Here is a 12,840-nt window from a genome sequence, read left to right as displayed (position 1 = left end):
TTGGTAATGTATGGCTGAATCTATTCCTTAAGCATCTCCACTGCTGCTGCTTTCCCCTTTAGATCCCTTGCAATTTTAGTGGCAAACTCCTTTTGAGCTTTCCAATTGATATCTTTACTTGAGGAATCTATGTTTTTAGCAATTGCAATCAAAGATTTTGACTTGGTAACCACTTGGGCCTCACTTGCATCTGGTAACACGGCTACATTGCTCAGCATTTCAGATCCACGTCCTTGCTTTCCATGTTATTTTTGAGAAATTTTAAATGTTCAACCCAAATTGGACAATCAAAATGTAGATGATTTTCCTCCACATCAAGAGAACTTGATCTTGGATAGATCTATTTTCTCTTTGCCATTCTTACCATTCGATGGCCAAGCATTACTTTTCTCTTTGCCATTCTTTCTCGAGATGTGGTGGCTTACCATTCGATGGCCGAGCATCAATTGTCACTTGGTTCATTGCTGTTGCTGACACATGGCAATTTTTTACCATTGAACCAACATTCCAAGTCATCATGCCCAAACTTGGTACAGGTTTTGCTATACTTGCTTTTGCATTCTTCTTCCAAGTTTCCACCCCTAGAACACTTATTACACCACTTCTCATTGTTACCCAGCTTTCCTTGAATGCCTGATTCCTTCAAGGTTTTCTTTAGCTTGGTCTCGTGCTTATCTTTCTTTGCTGACATCTCCTCTATGTCGCTATTAGAATATTTCTTCTTTGCCTTTATCTTTAAGCCCCCACTCTTTTCCAAGGTGTTAGGCTAACTTGTGCGTGGTCACCGAGCATCGACCTCGGTTAGGAGCAAGGAGTGGTGGAGGCGATCGAGCACCCATTTTGTAGTAGAGGTGCAGTTGATCGCAATGATGCAGCCAATAGATGAATGGAGGTTGGAGCACCAATCACACACTCTTTTAGAAGGTGGTTTAGGTAGTTATTTGGATTGTAACAGGCAGAGAAGAGAATAAGAGAGCAGTGTGCCAAGTTCTCTTCCTTTGACTTGAGTTGATAGGTTTGGGAGTGTTCATTATAGCTTTGAAAAACCCCTTTGTAACCCCATTTACCATATTATATACACCCCTAATATGAAATTTTAGATCAATAATTATATCCCTTCTATAAATGTGAGATTTGAAAAGCATGTATTTTTTGTCCTCCTCTTGTACATTTTAGTGTAAATTGAAGTGGACACTACTTATGAGAAGTCATATTCTCAAACCAAATAAGGTACTTAACTTTTGTCACACACACTAGTGCTCAATACAACATTTTTGCTTACTTCACTACTAGGGAGAACAAAGTGTAACACTGATTTAATATACTCAAGAATGCAACTTTTTTTAGGGTTCAAAAATTGTGTCAAGATACAATGTTCTCGAGGCTACGTTTCTTCAAGACTATGCATTAGGCAACATGATCCTTATGAAAATTCTACCAAGGGAATTAGAGACCATTTCAAGAGATCAGGGCTAGATTACTTAGAGGCTGTGTGTTAGATACCTTGATTCTTATGAGCATTTGGCCATGAGAATTGCAAACTATGTCAAGAGACCAAAGTGCTCCTAAGGCTAGATGCTTAGAGACTATGTATTAGGTGACTTAAATATCATGGACATTTTGCAAGGAGAATTGAAAACCATGTCAAAAGAATGGAGTACTTCTACAGCTATATTTCCTAGATACCACATATTAAGCAACTTGGTTCTCTCGAGCATTTTGCCAGGGAAAGTGCAGATCATGTCAAGAGACTGGAGTGCTCCTAAGGCTAGATTGCTTAAAGTCTATGCATTAGACAACATCATTCTCTTGAGCATTATACCAAAGAAATTGCAAACCATGTCAATAGATTGGAGTGCTATTGAGGCTAGATTGCTTAGAGACTATGCGTTAGATGACTTGATTCTCGTGAACATTGTGTTAGGGGAATCACAAACCATGTCAAGAGATTGAAGTGCTCCTAAGTCTAGATTACTGAGAGATTATGTTTATGTTTCTATATTGTTCATCTCAAAGTGCGAATACAAGCACTCATGTTTGGTGTGAAGTGAAGGTGTTAATGACTGTGGGCATGCCTATGGACGGGCAAGATTGTGGGCCCAAGTCGAGCCGATGCCGAGAATCGAGATGGGTTCAATGCACCAACACCAAGAGGGGAGCCATGTATAGATATTACAAGGGTGCCAAGAAAAAAAAAAGAGGAATTTGTTTTGAAGGCAAACTGCTTGACATTAGCTTCTGGAAGGAGATAGAAAGTTGGGAAGGTTCTCTATTGTGAAAGTGAAATTGCCTGCATCTTCATCTCTTCGTCTGTGTGTTTGGTTCGCTGTTTCTGTGATCATCAGTATTCATTGACCGTGAGTATCGCTCCTTCGGCCTTTAAACCTTTTGAAATTTGAGTCCGCTGTTCTCTGTCTCAGATCTGTGCGGAATACCGGTGATCCCCATTCTAGTTTGTATATTTCAATTAGTGAACCCTAGTTTATAATCTTCCTTTCGATTTATACTCCGGTTGGTGTCGATCTTCCGCTCGTCGAAATTTGTGTTTCTAGAACTAGTTTTCTGGCCTTTTCCTTGCGTAGCGTGCGTTGATTCTAACGAAGGCCTTTTGTTACCTAATACGAAGCACTGTTAAAGGCATGTTTCGATTTCCTTGGGATTTAGTCCAGTTTTAAGGCCATGCATCCATCTGTTTGCGAATATGTCATTTTTCTGACGTCAGTGGACTCTTGACCTTCTTCTGCAGCCCGTTATGTCTTCAGAAGCAGAGTTTCGATGCTTTGTTGGAGGGCTTTCTTGGAGTACTTCACAGAGGGATCTGGAGGAGGCATTTCAACCATTTGGCAATATCATCGAAGCTAAGGTCTTGATGGAAATAACGCATTTGTCATGTCACTGTGATTGTACAGCAAGATTGTCCGCTCTGTCATTGGCTGGAAAAGGGATTAATGGTTGTTAGGTATTTCTAGGGAACTTTCCGTTTGAAAATCTTGTACGGAGTTTGATATTGGACGTTTCCAAGGGCATGCATCACAGGCCGATTTGGAGAAAGATATGCACATTATTGCAACCCTTTATTCCAGTACCCCTTTGCTTTCGTATAAAAGTAGCTTTTAGGAAGAACAAAAGCATAAAATAGCTTTTAAAAAGCACTAAATCTAGAAATAGCTTTTAGAAAGAAGGTTTAGCTTTTTGCTAGGCCAAGTTTATAAAAGAAGAGCCAAAGAGCTCAAGATCATTCAGTTTTGTACTCAGTTCATGCTCTTGTGAAGAGCCAGTTGTACAAAGACTATTTTCTATTGCAATAAAGACCTTCGGGGGGGGCCAGCCCTTCTTTCTGGCCCCTAGTGCTGTGTTCTTGCTTCTCTCCCTCATCTCCTAGCTACTCTACTTGTCGGCAATCACGTTTCAACAAGCTCTTCAAAGTTCCCACACTTTGTTCAAGTTCCGGGTATAGATTCTAGTGCAAGAGCAAATTGCGATTTCTTCTATAGAGCCTGTCTTGGATTGCGTGCCAGGTTCTTGAGCCCGAGAGTGTTTCCTTTGCTGTGATTCTATGCTAGAGTGTTCCCTTTGCTGCGATTTTAGTTCCTACGCGTGGATTGAAACCCGTAAGCGCTTGCAAGCCGTGCCCAGGAGCCCAGGAGGAATTCACGATTGGTTTGAGGGCTGTTCTTTGGTTTAGTTACGGTTTCAATTAATGCATCATGTCCATCCTTAATGGAGAGGGTGAATGTGGGCTGACTGTTGAGGGCTATGGATCGTTGTAGGAGATAGAGGGTCTTAGGCCCTATTGGATGGGTTGAATGTAGAGGGTTGAAGGCTGGAGAGGCTGCTGGGGCTGAGGACCAGGCTGCTCTTCAGGCCGACCGGGTCTGTGAAAGGCCTGATTATGCTGATGTGGCACCTGGTTGGCTGTCGGTTGATGTGTCATTCATTTGGTGATGTGCAGCTGACTGTATTCCTGACTGCCACGCTGCAGTACAGCATGACTAAGAAAAACCATAGCAGTAGCGTACATGTGCTAACAATACTAGCTATGCTAACACCACAAATACATCACTGCGACTTTGCTGCTGGAAATACATGAGTTGGTCCAGGTCCCTACTCGGCTGCTGTAAATATACCTGCACAAGACCTAAGACTTCCTGTGCAAGATCCACATCTAGATATCTATTTGCTTGTACTTTCTGTTGCTTCTGTTCTGATATGCCCTGACCTGCAGGGAGTCTGGTTAGATGTCCATGGGCCTGTAATATGCGCGTGACACAGGGTTAAGTATTAGCTTTGCAATGTTGTAGCTATGGATTCCAAGATCCTATCGATACATGTACATATATCAACGCTTTAGGTCAGGCTGTCCTTCTATCTTGGGTAATACAAAAAGGCAAATTGTTTCTGGATAGATTCATAAGATAGCTTGCTAGGAAAAATTACAATGGAGGAAAAAGGATGCGGATAGCAATTCCACTCCAAAAGCAAGGTTGTAGTTGGAAGAAAAAGTACAATTCGAGAAAGAGGATGGGACGGCAATAGAGAACCGATTCATTGGCGGCAATCTTAAAGAGGCAAGTTATAACCAGAAGGGTATTATAGTCCTTATAGTTATGTGCAAAACAATGAACTTTTATGGCAAAAAATACTGTAAAAGTAAATCGTTGCATATAAAGCTAATGCCTATTTTAGGCATGGAGGTGTTAAGCTCCACTAAAGGCTTATGCCACTTGCATAGATGGCAGGAGGACAAAGGTTGTATGGCACATAGATTCCATAATACCACAGGGTTGGTGCAGTAGTGTAGTGTACTGCTGCCAGCTGTTAAAAGGGCTATCATGCTCTATATGTGAGGTCCAGTAAATCAAGGTTTCTATAGCATTGAATGTGCAGGTTCAGTTCTTGATGATGTCATCTGGTTCTCTTTTGTGGTCTCATTGATTACTTCTGAGACTTCCTTAGGTTGCATTCTATGCATGCATAGATTAAAGAGCATAGGAACTAATGCTAATGGCATGTCCAACTTTTAGAGAATTGCTAATGGCCCGCTTGGAAATTTCGAAAGTTATCAGCTCCACTCCTACTTGCACTTTGTATACAATTATTTCTCAGTACTTGTGATTTGCTATGGTATCTGAAGTCTTGTCTGTTCTGCATTTTATGGTGCTGAAAATAGTGAACATAATATTACCATTTGTCACTTGCTCTGCAGGTAGTTCTGGACAAAGACACCGGGCGTTCAAAAGGATTTGGGTTTGTTACATTTGATGATGAGAGGGGGATGGAAGAAGCCATTGATCGAATGCATGGCATGAATCTGGATGGTAGATCTATCACTGTAGACAAGGCACAGGCCAAAGCTGCAAGTGGTGGTGGAAGAGGCTATGGCAGAGGTGATGGTGGTCAGGATTGCTTCAAATGTGGACAGCCTGGCCATTGGGCCAGAGAGTGCCCCAACAGTGGGGGTGGTCGCCGATTTAGTGACAGATATGGCAGTGGCTTTGGGGATCGTGATGGTAGAGGTGATCATGAGCGCCATGGAGGTGGTGGTGCTGGTGGCCGCTATGGTAATGAACGGAATGGTGACCGATATGGTGGGCGCTATACTTCAAATCGAGACAATGGTACACGTGACCGATACAGCAGTGGAGGGCCTTCGAGAAAAGATGGGGATAATTACCGAGATAGGTCTGGTCCTTATGATCGTGAAGGTGGTGGTCGATATGGTAGTGGTGTTGGACGAGATGGTGGTGGTAGCTATCGTGATTCTTATGAAGAACGACGCTGAGTATGTGCATAAACTTTGATCTCTCTTTCAGGATAAATATCCAGGATGGTAGTTATGTTTGTGTTTCTGCTTGGATAGAAACTAGATTGAAAGAGCAGGCTAGCTGTACTTACTACACGACTAATGCATTCTTCAAGCTTGGATTGCATCTGCCTAACAGTTCATGGAATGCGCTCAAGCTTGCTATGAAAATGAACAAGTTGCCTGAGTGTTTATTACCTAGTGCAGTGGGAAACATGTACAGGCTGTTTACTCCTACTTTGGTTGGCTCTAAAAGGGGAGGCTTCAAGGCTAGATGGGTCTGTTAGGTTGAGTGCAATACTTTTGTGAGCAGTCCACATTCGACATGGTAGAGCAGGCTTGATTGGCGCCAATTTGGCAAAGAGGTTTAATTTTCTAGTGCATTGATGTAGTTACTATTTATTCCTCAGTATGTTTGTTTGATTAGGCTACTTGCACAAGAAGCTGGTGAAGAGGAATTTGAAGCTTTGAAATTGTGGTATTGTTTTGGAAATGCCCTACGCCCACCTGCACGTCAGCTGAGAAGTTCTAAGCCTTTGCTAGTTCTACCTTTCTAAGCCTGCCTCCATTGGGTTGTTGGAGTTATGTCCATTGCTTTGTAAATATTCCACAGTCAATGATTGCTAGTCTTGTAACCTTTCTTTAAAAGTTTCCCTCGGCATTCTCTTGCAAAATTATCAGTACTTAAGTCCCAGGAATTTACTCATTTTTTTCAACTAGACCTTTTTTGTTCTTGGATGCAGGTTCAAACAAGGTAAAAAATGTTTCAGAATATCATGTTCAGTCTGAGAAAGGCTAAATATGGTGTGAGAGCCAACTTATGAAGAAGTACAATGTAGGGCTTGTCAACTGATCTTGTCGGTTTGTTGTCTATGGGACTACTTGGCTTCAGGTGTCATTTACTGCTGTACATTTGGCTTTACTATTTCCGGTTGACATGTTTTCAATACATTGTGGAACCGATCAATATTTGCCTGATAGTTTTGGCTGGTATTGGTCCCACCATCATACCCTGTCTCTGGCAGTCTCTTGGTTTCCCGTTTTTAATGGTACAAACCTTGTACCAAGGTAATAAAATGAAGTTCTTGTGGGTTGGTCATCATGGGGTCTGGTGTGTTCTACAGTTGTTGCACAGTGGTATGGTCAGATGTCATCAAAAGAGAGTCAAAAGTGAGTTTTTGTGCTCTATGGAGGGAGAGGAATCTGGCGTCCTATCCTATGAGGAGATTTTGTTTGAAATCCACCAATGCTACATCTATGCAGATTATGACTACCTCTGCTTAGCTCCAAGTTTACTTACGTGGGCTGTGCCTTCTTCAGTTCTGAAAGATCTTGTTTTAACTTTCCTAGTTTATTGCTTGTGGCAACAATCACATGGTAAACCAAGTCGGCATGCTGAACGCTTCTTTCTCGTCTAGGAGCCTTTTCACAGAGACTGGGATTCTGGCCATGGTTCTTTTTTTGATTCTATTCTTATGGGGATACATGTGATCGGAGATTAAGTTGCCTCGCAGACTTTGAAGTGTCCGAGTTTAGACGCATTCATAAGGGTATTTGGAATCCAAGTTGGCATCCTGAAAGGTTCGTGCTTGTTTAGAGGCCTTTTGTACGGAAATCTGGGGTTCTTGCTCTGGTTCTTGTTTTGGTTCTTTCCTTTCGGATGGTACATGTTATTGAAGACTGAGTTGCCTCACAGATTTGGAACGTGCAAGTCTAGAAGTATTGCTTACTGGTCCTTGAGATTCTGGCAGTGGATTCTTTCTAATGGGGCTACAACTTACCGGAGAACGAACTTCTGTGCACAATTTTGACATGGAGAGATTTCTTGTCTTTGTCCTGATAGTGACAAAAAGGCTCGTTTTTCTGATCTATTGAACTGTACTGGGTCTGTATGCTTATGAACGGAATTCTCAGGAGGTATCCTTAGCACCTTTTGTACTCGCCTGCTGTGCTATGAGTCAAAGTTAGGGAATTCTGAGGGGGCTTGTCCTTTGCTATACTTTTCATGGGCGTGTCTCCAATCTTCATGGTTGCAGAGATGAATATGTGGCTGATAGAATGCTGGATGCTTGATCAGGGGTGCCTGGTTCTTTCTTGGGGTTAAATTTTAGCGTTTGGAATTGGATTGGGTTTGTGAGTACAGGGCTTATCATTTTTCAGAGCGAATGTAACAACTGATGGCCTTCTCGATGAAAGCACTGGGTTCCCCTAATTTGACAGTTTCAAGAGGAATGCAGAGAACACCCTTATATGTCTATAGCCCATATTTCAATCTATAATGACCTTGACAGCTTCATATGCTTGTATGAATATGTGACTGGTTCTGGTATCTGAAGCTCATATGAGGCAAGTGCAAGAGAGAGGTCTCTGCATATTTTTTCTGCATCTACATGAGTAGTTACCACCGAATGGATTTGCAAGTCCTTTGAGATACTTTGTTTTCCAGGGATCACCTCCCTTTTCACTCTCCCTTTCAGTGGAGCAGCAAGTTGTTAGAATTGATGCCTTCTGGTTTTATTATAGTTTTGGTCTTATGTAGCTTATGAGAATGCAAACAGAAGCCTTTACCTTATTGTTTAATAATGCTGTGCAAATGGGATTTTGTGATGTGTTGTGGCATATCATTCATTTCAGGCACCAGAAGTGGTCAATGGACTCTTGCTTAATGTTTCTTTGTAAAGCTAACCTGCCTTTAAAACTAGATATATTGAGCCTAAGCATCTTGCTCATGCACAGGACCTAGCAAGATAGGTGAGAGTTTGTTACTTTCCAACAATCCCCAAATCTGAGATAAAAGAGTTCCAGCGGGTCGCGAGGGTGTCTACTCTAAAGAAAAATAGTAATGTTGATAAACAAGTGGTGGGAACAACTGATCTTTACACTAGCTCCAAACCTAGGGGCTTTTGAGAGGGATACAAGAGAGCTTTTTCATCATGTTATGTCCCGTCAGCAATGCATATGAGAACATGGCATTCAAGTCCAGGTATGAGGTCCCTTGGTTTTCTGTGCTGGCATTGATGAAAAAAAGCAGTTTGATGCATAGACTATGAATGTAGCTACTTTGCTCAAACCATGGTCCCAGTAGTTGTTGTGAGACATATAACTTGAAGCAATATTAGACAGGATCAAGTATCTTCTCTAATATTTTAAATTTCAAGTTTATGGTTATTATATTGTGATTAGATGCAAAGAGAGATTTCATCACATGCTATTTCATCCAGGTAGAACATGCATTTTAAGCAAGTTATTTGTGTAAGGTAGATAACAGGTATTCCTTAGTGCCAAACAGACATGCAGGTTTTGTGATGACGGTGGGAGAGAAGGAACATATGCAACCTATTCTATTAATTGATTTCTTTGCCTTCCTTTCTGCTGTGTCGATTAATATCCCATTCCTCTCCCTTCCCCGTGTTTTCCCTTGCCTTCTCTTCAGCCCCCCGTCATTGCCTGCACTCTACCCCCCCCCCCCCCCCCCTCTCACTTCCCCACTTTTATAACTACCCAGGGCAGGAGATGATTTTGGATAAGGAGGTTTCTAGAAGAAGCCACAACGCTCTTGAAGATGGCACTCGCCACCTTACGTTAATCAACACTTATGTTAATTGCCCCCCCAGCTCATAGTCTATCTTTTCACATGGATCTAGCTCGTCATGGGTCTAACTACTTAGGAATAATGCTTATTTGAATTGGAGTTTGTATAATTCCTCTTGCACATGATACCAGGATTAGTAAGCTGCATAGTTGTAACTTCAACTTCAAAAGACACGGTCTAAATGATCATCTTGAAAATCTTCTTAATATTTCCTTTCAAAGCCATGCTAGTGTTCGATACAAGTAGAGACCATTGAGAGAAGGAGCTTAGGTGGTAATATAAAAGGCATGAAAACTAAACTTATAATTGTATGAGGAAAGTTGGGTAGATTCACAAATTGATGCTCTTCTTGGAATTGCTACATTTATACAAGTCTTGGTTTTGCTTTAAGCTTGATGGGGTTTCTAGCTAGAATTGCATTTTGGACGGTTTCTTTCTTATTCCTTGTCCCAACGTAGTCCATATGAAGGCATAGAGTTTATTTAATTGTATCATGTAGATCACATTCTTTGATCTTCTAATGGGTTCATTTTTGCAAACCAATTGTTTGCGACTTGTCATATGAGGTGATCTTTGTCATCAACATCATACCAAGTGTGTTGACATTGTTTAATTTTTGGCTTCAAATTGCACACTTTCGAAATAAAAAATTTCATGCATTCAATGGTAATATACATTCTCTATTGGACCATTGTTTTGATTTGTTTGATTTGTATAATGATTTTGATTGTGTCTATAGTCATGTCATCTTTTTTTTTTTTCAGATCGTTGTACTGGCTTCCTTGATCATATCGCTTTTGTTTTATTATACCAAAGTTACTGGCTTTCTTGATTATATCGATTCTTTTTCATTAGGAACTGTCAAACTATCTCCATGAGAAAATTCTTGTTGGATGAATTTTCTCTTTGTTAGCCTCAGAGGGAGTGCTGTAATGTCATTGTCACTTTTCACCCGCTCAAGTTCTTGCAGCACTCGTCGATTCTCCATAGTTTCATCTCCTATAGTACGCTTGAATCCCTAAAGGCAAAACTACCCTCTTGACATGAGGGGGTCCATTCTTAAGAGATTCCACCAAGAGGGATTTAGGTGAACTGCACATTAATACAAGATTTTATACTCCAAGTAAGGACATATAGTGCATAATGCAAATGATGAGATTGCCCTAAAGGGCATCTTGGCCTAACCAACCCATGCAACTCAAACCTTCCAACTACTCTGCCATTCAGACAAAGCAATTCTCCCCTAAAGACTTTTGCAACTAAAGAACAATATTATCTTGAGCATCCACAACATGGTCTAGTGCCTCCATAGCTTGTTTCTTTTTCACAGATTTGAAAAAAAACTTCGAAGGACAATCCCCCAAAGACACCTAGAGCAGCTTGCTTTAGTTCATGGCCGCCTTTGCTCTGTCTAATTCCTCCACTTACAAATCTTCCTCAAGCTCCACCATAAGAGTTGCAGCATACAAGTCCATAGGGCTTAACTCCAAAGACGCCCTCAACTTGGTCTTGCAAACAACAAGCCACACATTAAGACACTTCTTTTCAACTCGAAGCTTAGCATTCGAGCTTTTCGCCAAATGGAGGTAACACCCTTATAACCTTGTCCCATCTTTAAGAAGGATGAACTACAACAACCAATTCCTGGCTGAACTCACACTCTCTTAACCTCCTCACAAAACCTCTCCTTACACAAACAGTTTCTTATTTTCTTATTGAGCTTAAATGGGATATGAAACAATCTTCCCACCTCCCTCGGTAAAGAAACCAAATAGAAGTATGATCATAAATTTTGTAATTGAGTATCCTGACATCCTATAGGGGCACACAACGACCGATTAACTCTACTAGCTCTAAAATCTACCCCTCTTCTCAAATTATTCCAAGGAAACCTACTCAACCCATTCGGGTCTAGCTCAATACAATTAGTCAACCCCTTATAGACAAATTTCTTTTCAGGCTTCCGATTTAGCACGGGACAAACCCATAACAGCATGGGATGTACCTTCATTAAACTCAATCATATTCCAATCCCCCTCTAACACCCATTTATTGATTTTAAACGGTTGGCCATTTTCTCTATGTAACACCAAAGCGAGCACGAGCACTACGCTAGTAGGGAACAAAGATAACGACTAAAACGTACTCAAATGGTATTCTAGAGGAACTATGTTGTGAAAGATATGAACGAAGAAGACTAGCCATAGTAGATGGCCAAAGGATCTGCAAGTGGCATAGGCTCCGGCTCCGTTATGCCTGTAGGCGTTGATGCGTTAGTTCTTTGTATAAAATTCGCTGCTTTGAACAGCGTGTTGAAGGCCTCGTCATGAAGGTCGATTGGAGCACTGTAGGAGATGGATGGGGAGGGTTTGTGATGTGCAATGGTAGTGTTAGAGCCATTAGAAGGGTACTCGGGTAGTGTTGTCCGAGGGGGAGGGTGGGCGGCTTGTTGGGTGGGTAGGGTGGAATCTAGAGGAGGCGGTAGCGTAATTTTTGCAGGGGGGCTATGGTATTAAAGAGGGTGATTGCATCATTTCCCTCTTCCTCAGTGACTTCCTCTAGGTAGGCTACGTGAATTGTTTCAAAATTATTGACCAAGGACTCAAGTGAGTCTTGGAGAGCCTATAGCACCCTATTGAAGAGGATTATTATTCCAAGGGGGTGGTAGGTTGTGGATTGGTAGGCCGCAAGGTGCCCTTGAGATTGGACAGCTCAGCCGTAGGTATGCATCCAATTGACGTTTGCATGCAGACTTACAGGAGAGCAGACCCATGGCGTGAGTTCCTCGGGCTTTGCGAGTTGCATCACTTCATCGTCCGCAAGATAATTAAGGGACTCAGTGATGACACGGCACCAGGCTTGGAAATTGAGGACGATGGGATGGGCGGATAGTGTTTGGAGATCGGAGGGGTGGAGAAGAGATGGAGAAGTGGGCTGGAGATCAAGGGAGAAGTAAGACATGGCTAAGATGGGGCAGTAGTGGTCGGGGTTACGGTGAAGAATAGTCTAGAGGGTGTTAGGAGGAAGTGGAGAAGTGAGGTCTAGGTGGAAGATAAGATTTTGTGCACAGAGTGCATCAAAGTGCAGTGGGATGGTGCGTGGTGCAAGTGTGTATGTGGCTAATTGTGCAGACACCTCCCTGTACATCCGAAACTCCTGTTGCTCACGATCTTCTAGTCCTTACTCCTCTGATTGGCCGGTGGCATGCTGGCATTTGATTTCTTCTTGGAGGGAGACCTTTAGGTTCCTCTCTTGTGCCAGGATATCCTATAAGGAGATAATGTGTTGTTTGTGGGACTCCTGTGAGCATGCATACCACTCCTCTGCCTGTGCTTGTTGCTCCAGCGTTGTGCGTAGGTTGGGGACTCTGCCTTGTCTACCTGGTCCATGAGTGTTTGGACCACGGATTCACTAGTGGCGAGGTCATCCTTGAGCCTTGTAAGAG

General features: G+C 42.1%; 1 protein-coding gene across 2 annotated transcripts; it reads left to right on the top strand.

The window, feature by feature from the left end:
- The first annotated feature begins 2,199 nt into the window (after positions 1–2,199).
- Positions 2,200–6,902, top strand: LOC147903948 (glycine-rich RNA-binding protein RZ1A-like). Of its 2 annotated transcripts, none has more exons than XM_087402219.1 (4): positions 2,200–2,437; positions 2,747–2,863; positions 5,207–5,782; positions 6,547–6,902. In XM_087402219.1, exons 2-3 carry the CDS (start codon positions 2,753–2,755, stop codon positions 5,780–5,782), a joined length of 687 nt encoding a protein of 228 aa, XP_087258345.1. In that variant the 5' UTR covers positions 2,200–2,437; positions 2,747–2,752; the 3' UTR covers positions 6,547–6,902. The 2 variants fall into 2 exon arrangements, with proteins under 2 accessions (XP_087258345.1, XP_087258339.1); XM_087402213.1 differs by having other exon boundaries at positions 2,201–2,357.
- The last annotated feature ends 5,938 nt before the right edge of the window (positions 6,903–12,840 follow it).

This window comes from Dipteris shenzhenensis, chromosome 3 (genome assembly GCF_047967505.1).
Source record: "Dipteris shenzhenensis isolate YYH24624 ecotype China chromosome 3, Dip_SZ_1.0, whole genome shotgun sequence".
In the NCBI taxonomy this organism is placed as follows: domain Eukaryota; kingdom Viridiplantae; phylum Streptophyta; class Polypodiopsida; order Gleicheniales; family Dipteridaceae; genus Dipteris; species Dipteris shenzhenensis.
This window is presented reverse-complemented; position numbering and strand designations above follow the sequence as displayed.

Bases quoted from the DNA above. Each gene is read 5' to 3' on its own strand.
- LOC147903948 (XM_087402219.1), top strand. From the start codon at position 2,753: ATGTCTTCAGAAGCAGAGTTTCGATGCTTTGTTGGAGGGCTTTCTTGG. The intron at 2,864-5,206 runs GTCTTGATGGAA...CTTGCTCTGCAG, and splicing joins GCAATATCATCGAAGCTAAG to GTAGTTCTGGACAAAGACAC.